General features: G+C 45.4%; 1 protein-coding gene across 3 annotated transcripts in view; it reads right to left on the minus strand.

Annotated features, from left to right (window-relative positions):
* Positions 1 to 17,690, minus strand: part of igf2bp2a (insulin-like growth factor 2 mRNA binding protein 2a) — a 144,177-nt gene extending 126,487 nt beyond the window's left edge. Inside the window, exons 1-2 of one of the 3 annotated variants that reach the window (XM_059967389.1) lie at positions 17,245 to 17,690; positions 15,848 to 15,908 (exon numbers count right to left, since the gene is read on the minus strand). In XM_059967389.1, the coding sequence (XP_059823372.1) occupies positions 15,848 to 15,908; positions 17,245 to 17,416 (233 nt within the window). In that variant the 5' untranslated portion in view covers positions 17,417 to 17,690. Of the gene's footprint in view, positions 1 to 15,847; positions 15,909 to 16,756; positions 16,939 to 17,244 lie in introns of those variants that run through there. The other 2 variants (XM_059967390.1, XM_059967391.1) reach the window with 2 other exon arrangements.
* Positions 17,691 to 21,442: the final 3,752 nt, after the last annotated feature.

Here is a 21,442-nt window from a genome sequence, read left to right on the forward strand (position 1 = left end):
TTTAGACTTGGAGATGTCATAAACAGCCAGGAGTGAAAATGAAACTATTTCACTACTTCAACTATTTCCAAGATTGAGTGCTCAGTCCACTGTTGTTCACTCTGCTGACCCACGACTGTGCTGCAACACACAGCTCGAACCATATCATCAAGTTCGCAGATGACACAACCGTGGTGGGTCTCATCAGCAAGAACGAGTCAGCTTACAGAGAGGAGGTGCAGCGGCTAACAGACTGGTGCAGAGCCAACAATCTGTCTCTTAATGTGAACAAAAGAGATGGTTGTTTACTTCAGGAGGGCACGGAGCGACCACTCCCCGCTGAACATCGACGGCTCCTCGGTAGAGAACGTAAAGATCACCAAATTTCTTGCTGTTCACCTGATGGAGAATCTCACCTGGTCCATCAACACCAGCTCCATAACAAAGAAAGCCCAGCAGCGTCTCTACTTTTTGCAAAGGCTGAGGGAAGTCCATCTCCCACCCCCCATCCTCATCACATTCTACAGGGGTTGTATTGAGAGCATCCTGAGCAGCTGCATCACCGCCTGGTTCGGAAATTGCACCATCTCGGATCACAAGACCCTGCAGCGGATAGAGAGGTCAGCTGAGAAGATCATCAGGGTCTCTCTTCCTGCCATCACTGACATTTACACTACACACTGCATCCGCAAAGGAAACAGCATTATGAAGGACCCCATGCACCTCTCATAAAAACTCTTCTCCCTCCTGCCGTCTGGGAAAAGGCTCTGAAGCATTTGGGCTCTCACGACCAGACTATGTAACAGTTTCTTCCCCCGAGCTATCAGACTCCTCAATACCCGAAGCCTGGACTGACACCTTGCCCTACTGTACTGTTTATAATTTATTTTAATGCCCGCACTGTTTTGTGCACATTATGTAGTCCAGTGTAGGTCTGTACTCTAGTGTAGCTTTCACTGTGTTGTGTTTTTTTTTAATTACGTAGTTCGGTCCAGTTTTTTTTTAATTACGTAGTTTGGTCCAGTACAAACTGTGTCATGTAACACCATGGTCCTGAAAAAGGTTGTCTCATTTTTACTATGCACTGTACCAGCAGTTATGGTCGAAATGACAATAAAAGTTGACTTGACTTGAACAAGTTAGGAATTACAAAGAATTAAGGTATAGACAATCATCTTGAATGTTACAATGAAAATGAAGATTTGGAAGATGCAGTCCCTGCAAGCATTATATGAAGACAGTCCATTATCTGCACTAGGTGTCTGCACTGATTTTGTTCACTTACAATCAAACAAAAGCAGCATCATGCATTGGATGAACTCCTCTTGTCAATAACCATCAGGAACTAATGTCATTTTCTAGCATTCTAACACTATCAGTTGTGTTCCAATTTGTTCTGTATTTCATTTAAATACAGAAATTGTTACTCAGTTAAATGGTAGCTTGTCTTTTTTTAGTATAACTTTTAACTACTGCCATGAAACTTTGGCTAATTGCTGCAACCATAAATATACTGCTCCTGATGAGTCCGAATTAGTCAGAATCCACTGTTTCTTATTTAAGTTTATAGTTTTTTTTATATAAAATGTCCTACACTGTACTGCTGCTGCAAAACAACAAGTTTCACATCATTCTCTATTCGAATTCTGAAGTACTAACCCACAGTTCCCCAATGCCCCCAGTAAGTGCTTGGTGGCACTCACCAACCAACTGGCCATTACCAGAGGGCAAAGGTGTGAATCATCTTTGGACATGAGGATTTGCGGGGGGGGGTTGAAATTCTGAATCACAAATGGTGGTGGGTGCAGCAAGTAGAGGGCACAGAATGCAACGTTGGGGATTGTTACTGAATACTGTCCAGCGTCAACTTCCTGGACATCCAATCTGTTCATGTATACAAGCTAATCTTATGTGTATACAGCCACACAACAGCGACTTGTACATTGTGTTTTATCAGATTGCTTTTATATTTATTGTGTCCTTTATGCTTATTGTGTTTTTTAGTACTGTATTGGATCTGCAGTAACCATCATTTTGTTCTCCTTTACATTTGTTTATTGACACTCTTCAGTACACAATCTTGAATTAGACTGAATGACAATAGTAAAGTTATGGGGCAACTGTTTCCAGATGGTCGAGAGATCGCCTAAAGCATGGTCCCATGGATAAGGATGGATTTACCTAGCGTGGAAGGATCACTGTCTTTCTGCCTCTCCACTCCCTCGCTTCATGAAGAGTAGAAATGTGTCCATTCATAGAGTCAAAGAGGACGACAGTGCAGAAATGGGCCCATCAGCCCATCTGGTTTGTGCCTAGCCCCATCGATGTGCTCCTGGACCACAGCCACTGCAAAAACCTTCCATCCACGTATTTAACCAAATGATGAATTCAAATCTGCATCCACCACTCCTGCCCCTGATGGGCTGAATGGCCTGTTCCAGTGATACGCTCTTCCCTGACTTCTCCAACGCCCAGTTGATGCCAACCCACGTCCTCAGAATCCCTTCAGATCCTAACCCACTAATTCATTGGATTTGTGGTCCAGAGTTCGCCTCAACTTTGCATCATCCCAACCCCTTCTTCAGCATCTCCAAACTCCTCCCAGTCATCACGACATTCTCCAGCACCAAAAGAAATACGCTTTACCTCACATTGTACAGGAGTGCAAAACTGGGCTTAAAGTGAATGATATCTCATGGCGATGACCAAAATAAAGAGAAGCACAGACACACTTGGCCTGCGTTTTCCCGGGCTGAGGTTTGAAAAGGAAAGAGGATTAGGCATCTCACTAGATCCAGGGGGTCAGGACAGGATTGCTGAGAAAACCACTTCGTGCCAAACAGAAACGAGCAATTACGAGCCCAGGTCCTCAATGGGAAATCAGAGTCATAAATAGAGTGACGGGCCAAGACAACCACCAAAGCAAAATAGCACAGCAACAGGCCTGTCCCCACCAGTATCCTACCCCAGTGTTATACAGTGACAGACCCATTCCCACCAGTAACGTACCCCAGTGTTACAGTGACAGACCCATCCCCACCAGTAACGTACCCCAGTGTTACAGTGACAGACCCATCCCCACCAGTACTGTACCCCAGTGTTATACAGTGACAGACCCATCCCCACCAGTACCGTACCCCACCCCAGTGTTAACAGTGACAGACCCATCCCCACCAGTACCGTACCCCACCCCAGTGTTACAGTGACAGACCCATCCCCACCAGTACCGTACCCCAGTGTTACAGTGACAGTCCCATCCCCACCAGTACCGTATCCCCTTGTTATACAGTGACAGACCCACCCCCACCAGTACTGTACCCCAGTGTTACACATTGACAGACCCATCCCCACCAGTACCGTACCCCAGTGTTACAGTGACAGACCCATCCCCACCAGTACTGTACCCCAGTGTTACACACAGTGACAGACACATCCCCACCAGTACTGCACCCCAGTGTTACAGTGACAGACCCACCCCCACCAGTACTGTACCCCAGTGTTACACATTGACAGACCCATCCCCACTAGTACTGTACCCCAGTGTTACACAGTGACAGACCCAACCCCACCAGTACAGTACCCCACCCCAGTGTTACAGTGACAGACCCATCCCCACCAGTACCGTACCCCAGTGTTACAGTGACAGACACATCCCCACCAGTACTGTACCCCAGTGTTACACATTGACAGACCCAACCCCACCAGTACCGTACCCCACCCGTGTTACAGTGACAGACCCATCCCCACCAGTACCGTACCCCAGTGTTACACATCCCCACCAGTACTGTACCCGTGTTACAGTGAGACTCATCCCCACCAGTACTGTACCCCAGTGTTACAGTGACAGACCTGTCCCCACCAGTACTGTACCCCAGTGTTACACAGTGACAGACACATCCCCACCAGTAATGTACCCCAGTGTTACACAGTGACAGACCCATCCCCACCAGTACCATATCCCAGTGTTACACAGTGACAGACCCATCCCCACCAGTACCGTACCCCAGTGTTACAGTGACAGACCCATCCCCACCAGTACTGCACCCCAGTGTTACAGTGACAGACCCACCCCCACCAGTACTGTACCCCAGTGTTACACATTGACAGACCCATCCCCACCAGTACTGTACCCCAGTGTTACAGTGACAGACCCACCCCCACCAGTACTGTACCCCAGTGTTACACAGTGACAGACCCAACCCCACCAGTACCGTACCCCAGTGTTAGACAGTGACAGACCCATCCCCACCAGTATTGTACACCAGTGTTATACAGTGACAGACCCATCCCCACCAGTACAGTACACCAGTGTTATACAGTTACAGACCCATCCCCACCAGTACTGTACCCCAGTGTTACACAGTGACAGACCCATCCCCACCAGTACCGTACCCCACCCCAGTGTTACAGTGACAGACCCATCACCACCAGTACCGTACCCCAGTGTTACAGTGACAGACTCATCCCCACCAGTACTGTACCCCAGTGTTACACAGTGACAGACCCATCCCCATCAGTACTGTACCCCAGTGTTACACAGTGACAGACCCATCCCCACCAGTACTGTACCCCAGTGTTACAGTGACAGACCCATCCCCACCAGTACCATATCCCCTTGTTATACAGTGACAGACCCACCCCCACCAGTACTGTACCCCAATGTTACAGTGAGACTCATCCCCACCAGTACTGTACCCCAGTGTTAGTGACAGACCCACCCCCACCAGTACTGTACCCCAGTGTTACACATTGACAGACCCATCCCCACCAGTACCGTACCCCACCCCAATGTTACAGTGACAGACCTGTCCCCACCAGTACTGTACCCCAGAGTTATACAGTGACAGACCTGTTCCCACCGGTACTGTACCCCAGTGTTACACAGTGACAGACCCATCCCCACCAGTTCTGTACCCCAGTGTTATACAGTGACAGACCTGTTCCCACCGGTACTGTACCCCAGTGTTACACAGTGACAGACCCATCCCCACCAGTACCGTACCCCAGTGTTACAGTGACAGACCTACCCCCACCAGTACTGTACCCCAGTGTTACACATTGACAGACCCATCCCCACCAGTACTGTACCCCAGTGTTACAGTGACAGACCCACCCCCACCAGTACTGTACCCCAGTGTTACACATTGACAGACCCATCCCCACCAGTACTGTACCCTAGTGTTATACAGTGACAGACCCATCCCCACCAGTACCGTACCCCAGTGTTATACAGTGACAGGCCCATCCCCACCAGTACTGTACCCCAGTGTTATACAGTGACAGACCAATCCCCACCAGTACTGTACCAGTGTTACAGTGAGACACATCCCCACCAGTACTGTAGCCCAGAGTTATACAGTGACAGACCCATCCCGACCAGCACTGTACCCCAGTGTTATAGTGACAGACCCATCCCCACCAGTACTGTACCCCAGTGTTACAGTGACAGACCCATCCCCACCAGTACTGTACCCCAGTGTTACAGTGACAGACCCATCCCCACCAGTACTGTACCCCAGTGTTACAGTGAGACCCATCCTCACCAGTACTGTAACCCAGTGTTACACAGTGACAGACCCATCCCCACCAGTACTTTACCCCAGTGTTACACAGTGACAGACCCATCCCCACCAGTACTGTACCCCAGTGTTACAGTGAGACCCGTCCCCACCAGTACTGTACCCCAGTGTTATACAGTGACAGACCCATCCCCACCAGTACCGTACCCCAGTGTTATACAGTGACAGGCCCATCCCCACCAGTACTGTACCCCAGTGTTATACAGTGACAGGCCCATCCGCACCAGTACCGTACCCCAGTGTTACAATGACAGGCCCATCCCCACCAGTACTGTACCCCAGTGTTATACAGTGACAGACCAATCCCCACCAGTACTGTACCAGTGTTACAGTGAGACACATCCCCACCAGTACTGTAGCCCAGAGTTATACAGTGACAGACCCAGCCTCACCGGTACTGTACCCTAGTGTTATACAGTGACAGACCCGTCCACACCGGTACTGTACCCCAGTGTTAACACAGTGACAGACCCATCCCGACCAGCACTGTACCCCAGTGTTATAGTGACAGACCCATCCCCACCAGTACTGTACCCCAGTGTTACAGTGACAGACCCATCCCCACCAGTACTGTACCCCAGTGTTACAGTGAGACCCGTCCTCACCAGTACTGTAACCCAGTGTTACACAGTGACAGACCCATCCCCACCAGTACTGTACCCCAGTGTTACAGTGAGACCCGTCCCCACCAGTACTGTACCCCAGTGTTATACAGTGACAGACCCATCCCCACCAGTACCGTACCCCAGTGTTACACTGTGACAGATCCGTCCCCAACAGTACTGTACCCCGGTGTTATAGTGACAGACCTGTCCCCAGCAGTACAGCACCCCAGTGTTAGTGACAGGCCAGTCCCCAACAGTACCGCATCCCAGTATTAGTGACAGACCCTTCCGCACCAGTACTGTACCCCAGTGTTTTACAGTGACAGACCCATCCCCACCAGTACTGTAGTTCAGTGTTATACAGTGGCTGTCATGACCCCACTTCCCCAGCAGTACAGCTGCTCTGTACTGCAGTGACAGACCCGTCTCCAACTGTACAGCCCCTTCCTGCCCCAGATATATGCTCTGGTATTCCCGCTTCTTACACATTTGTGATATAATACACATCCGGTGCTTGTCCAAATTCCAGGGCACAAAATAACCACGATTTACTGATAGTTGTTTAACTCTGCAAATTCCACAGTCATCACTTGTCAACACTGCCGCCTCAGCTATTACTTCCTGTATTAATGTCCCTCCTGAATCATCCTGTCCCTTCATCCCCCACCCCCAGTCCCGGCAGAACCTCAGCTTGCTCTGATCTTTCTTTGAGGACATGGCTCAGGATCATGGTTATAAATACTGACACTGCCTGGCTTTTGCCCTGACTTCTCACTTCTACTGTTCTGATCCCCCAATGTCATCTCTTAATACTGAGCTCTTTACCGAAGCATTCTATACACAAACACACACAGAGGTGCACACGCGCACACACTGATAAGCTCAAACTGAAGTCAATAGTCTACCCCGAGCTCAGATAGTTACATTCCTCACACACCACAGCAGCCCAAACTAAGGCTTCCTCCCTGAATTTTCTGTTTTTAAAGTCAACAGCCAATATTCATCAGAAAAATATGAATCACAGACAGTACCGACTAAATATAAATATGCCTCTAGTAAAAATGCACAACATCACATTGCCACTTGGAGCCCAGTGTTTAAATCAGTGTCGCTTTTGATTGTGTCAGTACCCACCAACAAATCCTGACATGCTTACATTCAGAGTCTGTCTACCTACTATAACTAGTTGTATGTCATTTTAGTGTAAATTTAGATTGGCAGAACCCAAATAGAAGATTGAATACTCATCTAGAATTAGCTATATTTATATGTAGTTTATATATAAATTATCTATTAACTTGTATACAAATTATCTGATTTATATAATCAATACATATAATTATCCACTTACACATATATTTTGTAATAATTATCCAATTATTTTTAACCCTTCAACTTATTTTTCAACTTCACTTCAAAAACTTGACAGGTGATAACTTATAATGACTAAATTTTTAAACTCCATTCATTGATCTTGTACTCTTTTTAAAATTATTTTAGCTAAGGATCTTTAAAACTGTTTTCTAAAGTGGGAAAAGACCATTTATGAAAATGGAGAGGGGGGGAGACAGAATGCTGGAAATACCATCTCTGATGAGTGAAACAGTTAACTGAACGAAGCGGGTAGTGATTTGTAAAAACAGAATTCTAAGTGGGACTTGGAGCATCCCTGTAGGAAATTAATGACTGAAAATTTGGGAAGATTTAATTCCTAAAATGCAACCTCTTTTACCAGCTAAACTACTGATTAAACAATGTCAAATCATCAGCTGCTTCCCTCCATTCAAACTCATATCCAGTTCAAACACTGACAATGACCAGGTCAACAAATGTGAATCAACCAAAGAAAAAAGCCACAAGCAAAGTGTGAACTCACAACGTTAGTGCTATTAATTGAAGAGTAGTACATAGTCATATTTACAGACAACAGACTCTAAATCTATTTCACTTTGATTTTTTTTACTGGAGCGGCATATAAAAAAATCCAGAGAGCCCACCGTCCAGGCCATGCTCTCTTCTCACTGCTGCCATTGGGAAGGTGATACAGGAGCCTCAGGACCCACACCGCCAGTTTTAGGGAAAGTTACTACCCCTCACCCATCAGGCTCCTGAACCATCATGAATAGCTTCACTTCACTCAATCTGAACAGATTCCACAACCTAAGGATTCACTTTCAAGGACTCTACAACTTGTGTTTTCTGTTTTACTTAATTCGTTTTGTATTTATACAATTTGTCTTCTCTTGTACATCACTCATCAGTTTTTTTGTTCCTGTGCAATTTTTCATGGATTCTATTACATTTCTTTGTTCTACTGGGAATGCCTGCGAGAAAATGAACCTCAGTTGTATATGGTGACCCACGTGTACTTTGATAATAAAATTTACTTTAACCTTTGAAAAACAGCAAATGTTTTTGAAGCCCAAACTGAAATAGTTTCCATCCTGCAGATGTTGGGGGTTGCAAAGACAATCTACAAGCCTCACTCACACAACAGCAAAACTGCAAGGTGGAATGAAATATGGGACTTTTAGGAGATCAGATATGTTTTAAAAATGGTGTTAATATATAACCATCACAATTACAGTACAGAAACAGGCCATCTCGGGCCTTCTAGTCCATGCCGAACGCTCACTCTCACCTAATCTCACTGACCTGCACTCAGCCCATAACCCTCCATTCCTTTCCTGTCCATGTACTTATCCAATTTTGCTTTAAATGACAATATCGAACCTGCCTCTACCACTTCTACTGGAAGCTCGTTCCACACAGCAACAACTCTCCAAGTAAAGAAATTCCCCCTCGTGTTACACTTAAACTTAACTCTCAACTCATGTCCTCTTGTTTGAATCTCCCCTACTCTCAATGGAAAAAGCCTATCCACGTCAACTCTATCTATCCCCCTCATAATTTTAAATACCTCTATCAAGTCCCACCTCAACCTTCTACGCTCCAAAGAAGACCTAACTTGTTCAACTTTTCTCTGTAACTTAGGTGCTGAAACCCAGGTAACATTCTAGTAAATCTCCTCTGTACTCTCTCTATTTTGTTGACATCTTTCCTATAATTCGGTAACCAGAACTGTACACAATACTCCAAATTCAGCCTTACCAATGCCTTGAACAATTTTAACATTACATCCCAACTCCTATACTCAATGCTCTGATTTATAAGGCCAACATACCAAAAGCTTTCTTCACCACCCTATCCACATGAGATTCCACCTTCAGGGAACTATGCACCGTTATTCCTAGATCACTCTGTGCTACTGTATATAGAAGGACAAGAACATTGAAGTGCATAAATAAAGAATAGAATCCCCTCATTTGAAGGTCAATACACAATAACATCCACAATAGCTAACATGCCATTTAGCTGTATTTCTAGAATCTTCTATTTTAGTCAAGCACGATCCACACTGGTTCCTCAGGAAAACACACTTTCTCTGGCTCCTCCAACTTAGCCAAACAACGCAGCCCCCCCCCCACCCCCCAGCAGCGAACAATATCATTAACCATGTACTGCCGCTGCTCAATTTGATGACAGCTTCATCTCTGGGGGCGGACTCTCTGTTCCTCTGACATTTCAGTCACATCCAGACAGTGTTCAGGAGCAAACTACCCTCTGCCACAAAGTCGCTTGCTCAAAAATCACTTCCCTTCGTCACCCGACATGAAAAGATTTGTTAAAAAAAAGTTTTGTACCACTGCTTCAGAGACCAATCCAACAATGCCATATTCAACTGTGAAGGAGACAGCATCATGACCACCCCAGTGCGAACTCTAGTTTGGGGGGCTTAGTATGCCCAGAACAAGCAGTGGTCTTCAGGAGACAGATATACTCATATCTGTCAGGAGACAGATATACTACACATATACTCAGTGGCAACTTTATTAGGTACACCTGCTTGCTAATGCAAATATCTAATCAGCCAATCGTGTGGCAGCAACTCAATGCAGAAAAGCAGGCAGAAATGGTCAAGGGGCCCAGTTGTTGTTCAGACCAGATATCAGAACAGGGAAGAATGTGATCTAAGTGAGGTTGCTGGTGCTTGACAGGGTACTTTGACAGAAACTGTTGATCTCCTGGAATTTTCAAGCACAACAGTCTGTAGAGTTTGCAGAGAATGGTAGAAAAATAAAAGAGAAAACACCCAGGGAATGGCAGTTCTGAGGGGAAAAATGCCTTGTAAACGAGACACACACACACACAATGCTGGAGGAACTCAGCAGGCCAGGCAGCATTGATGTTTCAGACTGAGACTCGTCTTCAGGACTGGAAAGGAAGGAAGAAATCAGAGTAAGGAGGAGGGGGTATGGGAGGAGGTAGTAAAAGGTGAAATCGGGAGAGAGGGGAGGGGGTGACGTAAAGAGCTCTGAAGTTGATTGTTGAAAGAGATACAGGGCTGGAGGAGTGGGGAATCTGATAGGAGACTGTGGAAGAGGAAGGGGGCACCTGAGGGAGGTCATGTGGCATATAGGGAGATATGGAGAGAGGGGGAAAATCAGGAATGGGGAATAGTGAAGGAGAGGAGCATCTGCAGATTTTCTTGTGTTTGTAAATGAGAGAGGTCAGAGGAGAATAGCCGAACTGGTTCAAGCTGACAGGCAGGTGACAGTAACTCAAATAACCACACGTTACAACAGTGGTGTGCAGAAAAGCAACTCTGAACACACAACATTTCGCTCCTTGATGGATGGGCTACAGCAGCAGAAAACCATGCGCACAGTGGCCACTTTATTAGGTACAGGAGATAACTAAAAGTGGCACTGAGTGTACGGCAAATCAACTCACTCAAGACAAATCACAGGACTGTCTAGACCACAGAAATATGAGTCAAAGATTTCATTCCCCTGCATAAATCTGATTGTTTACTCTGAACTGCTCACAGCCAATGACAAATAATTTACCTACTTAAAAAGGAAAGGCTGTAACTGAATGCTTGCTATCCAGAAAATATTTTTCTCTCATGCTTCATTTCCAATGTATGCCCAATAAATACCTAAAAATCATGCAGATGATGTAATATATTAAATGTTAAATGAAAAACATTTAAAATACTTTTTCACAAACTCAGTTCCATTTTTTTTTGCTTTTCACAACATGAGGAATTTTCTTTTGGTTGTGATTTAATGACAGCATCAACCAGACAACTTCAACGTTCCCCAGTAGATATGGAAATTTCTTTGGAAAAGATGGGAACTGAGTGAATAAAACAAATTATGAGATGAGGCGGAATTAAGTAAATGCCAACTCAAATGTACACTCCTTTCTGCAAGCTGAATGAAATATCTCTTCAACAGGAGTGGATTTGGGTGAAGATTCAAGTCGTGTAGATAATGAAAAAAGTCAAACACGCATTGATAATAAGAAATTGCACCACTTTTCCCCCTAGTCTCAGGCAAACTATGTTAGGGAAATGACACAGGGAATTTTTAAATGTCAAAAAATCTGCATAACATCCAACTACAGATTTGCCTACAAAGTAATTGGACGTCAAAAAAATCACCAAGTTACCCAGAATTCTCAACAAACACCGTACAACAAAGTGGTCAAGTCAAAATTCAAGCTCCCCCTCATGTGAGTTGTTATTACCAGGAGCCTAAAAGACCTACACTCAATTCAGACAATTTCTTTCTCCCCACCATCAGGTTTCTGAACCATCCATGAACAATACCCCATTGCTCCCTTCTCTTTGTACTTTTTTTTGAAATTTATAGCAATTTTAAGTCCTTTGCACTGTACTGCTGATGCAAAACAAATTCTTCCTCACACATGTTAATGATAAAAAAAATCTGATTTTGTTTTAATTAGATTACATACATTTAACATAGTAGCATTGTTGTCCAGCATTGTAAAACTCTGTACGTCCTCCCTACATAATATTTCAGGTCCGGATGAACGCAGGCTGAAAGTGATGGGCGAGCAATGCACAGGGAGGTGGTGGGACATATAGAAATTTCTAACCATGAGAATGTGGTGATGCTCTGCAGCTCATAGCCTGGGAGGGACACGGAGACTAAAGTAAAACTTGCCAGGCAGAAATGGACAGGCATACAGGAAAATCAGCTGCAGAGCTTCAGGACAAAGAGCAGACACACAGGACTGAGCGGATCACTCAACTAACCTTTCACCCAGTAATTATACTGTGGCTCCTGAGAAGCGCTAGCCAACTAGCCCCACAACATTTGCCCTTTCAGCAGAGCCAAAATCCCTCCTCCACCTCAACTGTTCAGAAAGCATAAATTGACCAGAAGAGATCGGTATGAAACCCTGCCGATATACGCATCAAAAAGGACAGGGGCTGTGATTATTGAAAGAGCACAGAGAACGAAATTGAAAATAAAACCCGCTCCATTCCACTGCACCCGATAGCTCAAAGGCAGAGGGCAAAAGCAAAGTTTACATGAGGAAGATGCTCTTATAAATTCTGTCATTCTGGTCATTTGCAAGTATCAAACTGCTAACAAAGTACAGCAAGGGGGTTTGTGGAATCCATGAAAATCCTCAAAGTAGACATGTTAGCGATTCATTTATAGAGAGAACCTCAGATTAGCATTATTCTGAAACCCCACGCAAAATGGGTGCAGGAACTGGTCTCCGCCCCCCCCCCCCCCCCAGCCTGTTGTACCCAAGAAATTTCAGCAATGTGCTTTTTCCAAATTGTTTCTTTCACCCAAAACACAGGTGGTAACGAACAGAACCACTAAGAAAGTAATGAGTTTCCTAGCCATTGATAGGCTTTTCCCATCTAAATTATGGAAAACAAATTTAATTGATTTATCCAGGAGCTCTCAGCCCAAAACACCAACTATTCATTCCCATAGATGCTGCCTGACTTGCTGAGTTCCTGCAGCATTTTGTACTTGCTCCTATGGCTTTCCAGCATCTGCAGAATCTCCTGTAGTCAGATAATACAATTCCTTTTGCAGTTACAACACCGACAAACTCTTAAATCCAAAATGCCACTGTGCTCGCATGAACTTGATTTCATAACGAGTTACCAATATGTTCAAATACATAAAGCACCTCCTTTTCAAAATTATGCTTGGTAGTCAATACTTTTTTTTAAAATCCTTAATTGTAAAACCAGTATTTTCTTGTCACTATTCTTCAGATGTCCTTTTTTCTCTGTCATCTATTGTATTGCAAAAGTAAAATCTCTTCAATAACAATTAAACGTGCAGCCACCTCACTGTCCAAGCAGCTTGCCGAAATTCACCACTCGTTCCCTGAACGAAAAGGGTGGGACATTCGAGAAGCAACACTGAACCCAAGACCCAATACAAGGTTTTTGTTGGAAACCAACTACCAGGCGACAGGCGTACCAGGAGCGAGCTTGTTCTGACTTCTCACGAGCACCAGATCATTAAGAGAAAAGCAATTTCTTTCCTTATAACAAAACAAAAAAAAATTTAAAAAAATTATTTTGCCATTTATGGAGACAGACATTTTCACTATTGGTGTTGGAATTCCCATGTCATCAACATAAATGCATATTTTATGTAGTTTATACATCATAGGACAATGTAAAGAGCAAATCAAAGATGCAACGTATTCCATTGGTACACATTTAAAAATACATTAATTTCCGTAACACTGAATCACCTTTACACTGAATAATTAGTAATGTATTGGTTTCTGAGTAACCTCACCCCATGCTATCTGCACCATTTAATACTGTGTAGTGCATCCTGCTGTTTTCAGTTTTTACTTTGTGTGACATACACCCACAACTCCTGTCTATGGATTCCTGTTCTATCTGGAAGCATATTCCCAAAAAAAATTTGGGAGTTGTGTTTTTGTTTTTGGAGGAGATGATGCTGATGTTTCAAGGTCTCCGTAATGGCTAGCAGCTGAACAAGTTTATCAGGCACTAGTAATGGAAGGACTCTCCAGCACAAAGTGTGGCTTTCTCCTGTTGAAGTTACTTTTTGCAGATGCTGCCTGACCTGCTGAGTTCCTCCGGGGGGTGGGGGGGGGTGTGTGTGTGTGTGTGTGTGTGTGTGTGTGAGAGAGAGACTCGGGGGTTGCTAGTATTTACTTGCTCCCCGTGACCTGTCGCCACAGAAAAAGCAGGAAACGGTACAAAGCATACTCTGGAGCTCACCCACAATATTCTGAAGCTTCTTCCTACTTTGCAATGATTCTCTCGCTCCCAATCACATCTCACATCGCATGAAGTAAACCCCACCATCTTCACTTAATCGGGCAAGTGATTAGTACAAATAGCATTAATTTTGTAGACTGATAAAACCACCCTTCCAAAATATATTTCTTTTAATTTTTTTTTAAATTTAGAGGTGACAGGCCCTTCAGACTCAAAGAGCACATGCCGCAGAATACACTCATGTCACCGATTCACCCACTATCCCGTGCATCTTTCCTCCCAAGCTCCAAACTGGCGCACTTGGGAGTTAAACCCCGGATTGCTGGCACTGTAACAGCTCTACACTAACCGCTATCCCACCGCGCTGCCCCACAGGCATGGTACAAGAGACGTGGACGGGTACAACGGGAACCAAACTATCGGTTGTTCACCGCAGTCCACAGAAACACCCCAACGCCACAGGCAAATTGTCCAGATGTGCCACAGCTGACAAACACACAACCACATTCTTTGAAAACCAACCTAGCATTTTCAAAATCCTATCCACTGTGTATCACTTATAGATCAGTGTTTTTTTTTTAATTTTTGAATCACAGAAATTAACATCTTCAGAACAGTCCAGCATTGCAGAAACAGGACATCTTTGTAACTGGACTGAAAACATGGCTGACTACAGCTGAAATTATTTGAACTTTAAATATATATTTGTATTTGATGAATGCATTTACAATCACAAAGTGAAAGAAAATTCTGTTGAATTATACTGACCACCAGGACCCCTCTGCCAATGGGCCAGTTTGCTTTAACCTATTGCTCCCTGGTGTTATGTAATGCATTCCCCATTTTCTTCATGAGCATTATTTGTTAATCTCTGGGTCAATTAACCAACTTTTCATCTTACACGTGTGTCAGTGTCACTGGACTACTTTTATTTGAGATTGATACTTAAGAGGAGGACGTGGAGCTCAAACAACAAATTTTCACGACCAATGCCAGTAATACTAAACCTGATTCTGATTAAACAGTGTGGTTTTTTTTTAAAGTTTGGAGTAGAAAGATTGAGGATGGAATCTTTTAAATCAGTGTAGTGAACAATGTCTATCAATAATTATTGTAGTAATTTTAGGAAAATTAGTTTTGCATATATGAGGGACACCATTCTCTGTTCTTTCAACGAGTGAAGTATAAACTGCAAAACAGGAAACTGCAAACTGAAAGTCTCAATAATTACTGACTTTTGCAAGTTTATTCCAAAGCAGCCCCCCCCCCCCGTGTAAAAGAAGATAATCCATGTGTTTTTTAATTATAACGTATTATTACCCGGTTACTAACACGTGGTACCCTTTAATGAAAATTATATTTGGGTTATTTTTACACAAACGCACGGGACTCTTTGAAAGTACGATTACACCGATACATATAAACTGAAGAAATAATTATGATCAGGCGTGTGTGTGTGTGTGTGGGGGGGGGGGGGGGGCATTTTAAACTGGCTTGCAAAACGCAAACCGAAAATCGATTCAACAGTGAACCATTTAAGAAAATATACACGAATTCAAAATGTGGAGGCTCACCTCTGCTTTTTGGGCACAGAGTAGTCTACTTCGATCAGCTTGCCGTGAAGTTCCACTTTGCCTAGTGGGGAGAAGGCAGGAGATGTTAAATTGGTTGGGGAGAGCGGTGGCCGGCTGACACATGCCCCCGACGTTACACATGAAACTGCAACAATTCCACACAAGTTGCCCCATGCGCTCCTCGTTCCCTCTCTCGGCTGCCCAACTTTATAGCAGGACATTGAAAGATGGCCAAACCCGGGCTTTAAAACAAATAGAAATAAATGTTTGCATTGGGGCTAGGGAAGCTTGTTTTTTTTTTGTAACGGGCTGGAATTGAACCATTAACGGAGCATGTACTAATGTCATCTGAAGCAATGCAATACGTGTGTTAAAGGAACACACACACAAAACAAAAAAAAAGCGCGGCGCCAAAGGGGAGAGAGTGAGATCTCTTTTTTGATTCACAAAATGAAGGACGGAGCCGCCATGCTTCTGAACGACCTCCTGAGCCCGCTCGGAAGAGCAAACGAGGGGAAGAGGTGGTGGGGGCACCTCACACCCACCCCAGCGGCTGGGAAGGTTCTCCACTCCAGCCCTTGGAGGGGGTTGGTAACACTCTTTCCCCCTCTTTCCTCACCACCACCACCTCTTCCCTCAGCCACCCAATAATGCACACCCCACCCACCCACCCACACTTTCTCCCCCCATCTCTTGGATTTGGGGTCCCAGTGTTTTGAAAGTTGTGTGTGGATGGTTGAGAAGCTTCCAGCATGTTTAGAATGTGTGTGTGCCATGGCCTGGCGGCGCAGTTCTTCCCCTCCATCCCTTCTTCCCTCCCTCCCCTCCTCCCCCACCACCACCTCCTCCTCCTCGCTACCGATTCGCAGCCACTTTGCTCCCGAACGGCGGCTCCTAGAGTCTGGGCACCTCGTAAAATGATGGGCACCTTCCCGGGGATTACCGACGCGGGCTTTTCTGCGCCTGAACTCTGCCAGCGGTCCATGAATAAAATCGGGACAAAAAAAATCGGGAAAAAATAAGAGTGAGAGAGAGATGGGGCTGCGCAGTGCGCTGCTATGGGCTCCTCGGAACTTCGGCTCCCGATTGCAGAGGCGTCCCGGCCGGGCCCGGCCCCCGGGGGGAGCCCAACACCCTCCTCTCCCACCACCTACCCCTATTTCCCCGTCCCGCAGGAGCACTCTTTTATTCTTTGCTGCGATTTGTTTTGCCTGGTGAATCCCACACCTTGTGAGAGTGAGAGAGAGAGCGAGAGAGAGAGAGAGGAGGGAGGAAGCGACTCGGCGTGCAGGCAATGGGTGAGAGTGTCCCGACACCAGAGGAAGGCAACAAAATACCCCCTTCCTCCTCCCTCCCCCCGCCTCCCCCCCTCCATTAGTCAGGAGGATCCCACTCACCGGACAGCGCCTCGATGACTCTGATAGCCGCGTTGTCGTCGGGGCAGTCCACGAAGGCATAGCCCGATTTGAGCAGAACTTGCCCGACTGAGAGCTTCTTCTCCCCAAAGAGTTGCTGGATATCGGCGGGGGTCACAGACGAGCTCAGATTCCCAATATACAACTTATTCATGATCTCACTCCTTTCCCCCCCAACCCCCGCCTCCTCCTCCTCTCCTCACACACACAATCGAAAATTATCAACAACTCAAATCCTATGTAGTCATAAATTAAAATAGGAACTCACTCCTCAAACCTCCCAGCCCCCAAGAGAGAGGAAAATATAAGAAGTGGGGGGGAAGGGAGGGGGGAAATAAAAACAAACTAAACCCACACAACATACAAGTCAGCCTGCAAACAACTAAACTGTAGCAGCAGCAAGACAAAAGCGAATGAGTCCGGCTCCAAGTGTCACTATGACGCTCCTTTGGGTTAAGCGCCGCCTCTAAATAAAATCAGGCTTAAAAAATCGAGAAAAAAAGAGATTGGATCCCACGTGGTGCTGTGAGAAGGCGATGAGAAGTGGTGGTGTATGGAGGACCAGGATGCCTGTAGCTCCAGACCCCTTTCCTCGGTGCCCACCAAGTGGTTGGGCCCTCCCCAACCCCCTGGAATGGGGTGGTGACTGGTGATGAGTTGGGCAGAGGGTTCCTTCAACCTGGTCCTCTCTCTCCCCACCACCAACTCCCACCGCTTGGGAGGGGTTAACTGCCAGAAGCCCACTCTCCACCCGGAGACCTGGGAACAGGAGTGGACCACCCTTCAACAGGATTGACGACCTCCTGGCCTAATCCCCACACCCCAGTGTCCAGCAATCCGTCCACCTCCCTCGGTTCTGATTCTCTGCAGGGGAGGGAACTCCAGAATTCACCACCTTCTGATGGAAATGCTTTGCCAGCCTCCGATGGCTCGAACCAATTCTGAAATTTCGAGCCCTGGATCCAGAGCTTGCATTCGGGACTTCTTCACCCCTGTTGATCCCTCCTGAAGCAGCCCACGTCAGCAGCTACCTCAGACATCTTCCCTTCACCTACCTCCCTTAAGGCAGAAGATACAAAAGTCTGAAGACATGTATCACCAGGCTCAAGGACAGCTTCAGTCTTGAAGTTTAACACTTGAACAGCCCCTAGTTCAATAGAATAGACTCTTGACTTCACAGTCTACCTCGTTATGGTCCCTGCATCTTATTGTCTGCCTGCACTGTACTTTATTCTGTGTGGTTTTCCCTTGTACTACCTCAGTACACCGTTGTAAAGTCTTGATGAAGAGTTTTGACGCAAAACGTCAACTCATCACTCTTTTCCATGCATGCTGAGTCCCTCCAGCACTCTGTGTGTGCTGCTTGGACTTCCAGCATCTGCACATTGACACTTAGTTGTAAGATGATCTTTATGGACGACATGCAAAGCAAGTTTTTCACTGTACCTCAGTACGTGTGACAACATTTTACCAATGCAGGTTCTAGTTTCTGCAAGAGATTCTGCAAATGCTTAAGTCTTGATGAACTATCTCAGCCCAATATGTCGACTCTTTATTCCTCTCCATAGATGCTGCCTGACCTGCTCTGTTCCTGCAGAAATGTTTCTGTGTTACCCTATTTTATTCTCTCCTCTTATAGCAAACACACCATCCCTGGAAACCAGTCGGACAAACCTCCATTTATGGCAAGTCCATCCTTTCGTGGATAAGGGGCAAGAAATGAACGCAATACCCCAGGTGTGGTCTTACCACAGCTTCACCCAGTTACAGTGAGACTTAGTTGTTCACAGATCCTCCAGCAAAAAACAACAATGACCCATTTGCTTTCTGAAGCACCTTCTGCACTCGCACGCTGACCTTCAGTGACAAGCGTACAAGCAAATCATTTGAATATCAATACTACACCATCTACCAAGATTCAAGATTGAAGATTCAGTACAGGAGTGTAAAGGAGAACAAAATGTTTGTTGCTCTGGATCTGATGTAGCATAGATAAAATACAAAAAGCATAAAACACAATAAATATAAAAGCAATCCTATAAGACACGATGTTCAGGTAACTGTTATATACAGAGATTGGTTGTATGTACTGCAGATAAAATGATACTAGCTGATGTGTGTGTGTCATGGTGGTGGGTGGGTTAATGGGTGGAGGTGTTGATCAGCCTGTCGGCTTGGGGGGAAGTAACTGTGTTTGAGTTTCGTGATCCTGGTGTGGATGCTGCACAGCCTCTTCCCTGATGGGAGTGGGACTAACAGTCCATAAGCAGGGTGGGTGGGATCCTTCATGATATTGACGGCTTTTTTCTGGCTCCTTTCTGTATACACGTTGTTGATGGCTGGTGGCCGGTGCCAGTGATGCATTGGGCAGTTTTAAACACCCGTTGTAAAGCCCTCCGGACCACCACCATGCAGCTCCGGTACCACACAGTGACACAGAACGCTAGGATGATCTACACTGCGCACCTGGAGGTCATGAATGTATACAGAGCAACTCTCTTCAGCCTCCTCGGAAAGTACAGGCAGTGAGCCTGCTTGACTGTGGAGGATGCCTAGTGGGACCACGAGAGGTTGTACAAAATGTGCACTCCCAGGAGTTCGAAACTACTCGCAGATTTCACTGCTATCCTGCTGATGTGAAGACGGGTATGAGTGCTGCAGATTTTTCCGTGTTTTTCTGTTTCATGCACCTCACCATCCCATCTGTCAAGGATTCACCCACTCATTTAGCTCAGCTGTATCCCCTTCTATCCCCTCCAGCTCCTCCTCCGGCACTCACAGTCCCACCTAGAGTAAAGAATATCAGTCCCCTTAGCTAAAATCTTAATGCAATCAGGTAGAGCTGTGTCTGTACCAACAGTGCCTGTGGTGCACCAGTACACCGCTACTCACAGTCTGCCAGCCCGAGAAAGATTTGTTTATTCCCACACCTTGCGTTCTGCCTGGGAAACAATTCTCAATCCACATTACCGAAAAACACTCTTGCATAAATATCATGAAGCCATCCACAATTTATTTCCACTAATTTGTCAATGCATCAATTTATTTGCCATTGATTGCTATATTACCTTGATACACACCTGATATATACTCTGTGCTCAATATCATACTGTGATATGCTGATTGCACTGGAGAGGGTGCAGGGGGGCTTCATCTTGGTGGACATTTTGGTTTTGAGTAGAGACTGTGTTTATATCCCTGGAACTGTGGTACGCAGGTAAAAATTAATAAATTGGTTTATTATTGTCACATATCCCAAGATACAGTGAAAAACTTTTTATTTTGCATGCAATCCTTGCAGGTAATTTCATCACATATGTGCATTGAGTTAGTACAAGGGCAAACAGTAACAGAACACAGAATAAAGTATTAACAGTTACAGAGAATATACAGTGCAGGCAGACAATAAGGCAGACCAGCAAATAGAAAATACTAAAGCCCGAAAGTATGTACCACCAGGCTCAAGGACAGCTTAATATGCACAAACAGGCTGGATGAACTCAGCAGGTCGGGCAGTATCCGTTGAAACGGACAGCTTCAACCCCACTGCTAGAAGACTATTGAATACTCTTCTAGTATGCTAAGATGGACTCTTGACCTTACAATCTACCCGTTATGAGCCTTGCATCTTATTGTCTGCCACTCTTTCACTGTAACTGGTTATTGATTTTCCCCTATACTAGCTCGATGCACTGACTTCATGAAAAGACCTACTCGGATGGCAGACGAAACAAAGGTTTTTACTCTACCTCAATCCATGAGACAATAGATAAACCTCCCTACCAACTTCATTGCATGTATGTGTTGAGTTTCTTCAGGGCGATGTCTAGATGCAGGATTCACTTCCCTCCTGCACTGGGCAACCTGAAGTAGTCCCATCCCATGTGGACGTTTGCAACAGGATTTTAGTGGGAAGCACATCAAGGCACTGGGGATTCCCAGGGACACTCTTGATAGTTAAAAGATCAGCCCATGGCTGCCATTTCACAGGGCAGTGTAGCAGGGTTCAGCTACCCTTGGATGCTTTTCAAACTCTGGATCCCCTGGTCAGAGAGAAATGCTTTCGATGTTGGTGATAACACAGTTACTTCTGAGACAAAAAAGCCCAGGACCATCTGATGATTTAATGGCATGGCTTAATCAGATGGCTCACTGCTGTATAGAGTCATCGCGTCATACA

This window comes from Hypanus sabinus, chromosome 4 (assembly GCF_030144855.1).
Source record: "Hypanus sabinus isolate sHypSab1 chromosome 4, sHypSab1.hap1, whole genome shotgun sequence".
Lineage (NCBI taxonomy): Eukaryota > Metazoa > Chordata > Chondrichthyes > Myliobatiformes > Dasyatidae > Hypanus > Hypanus sabinus.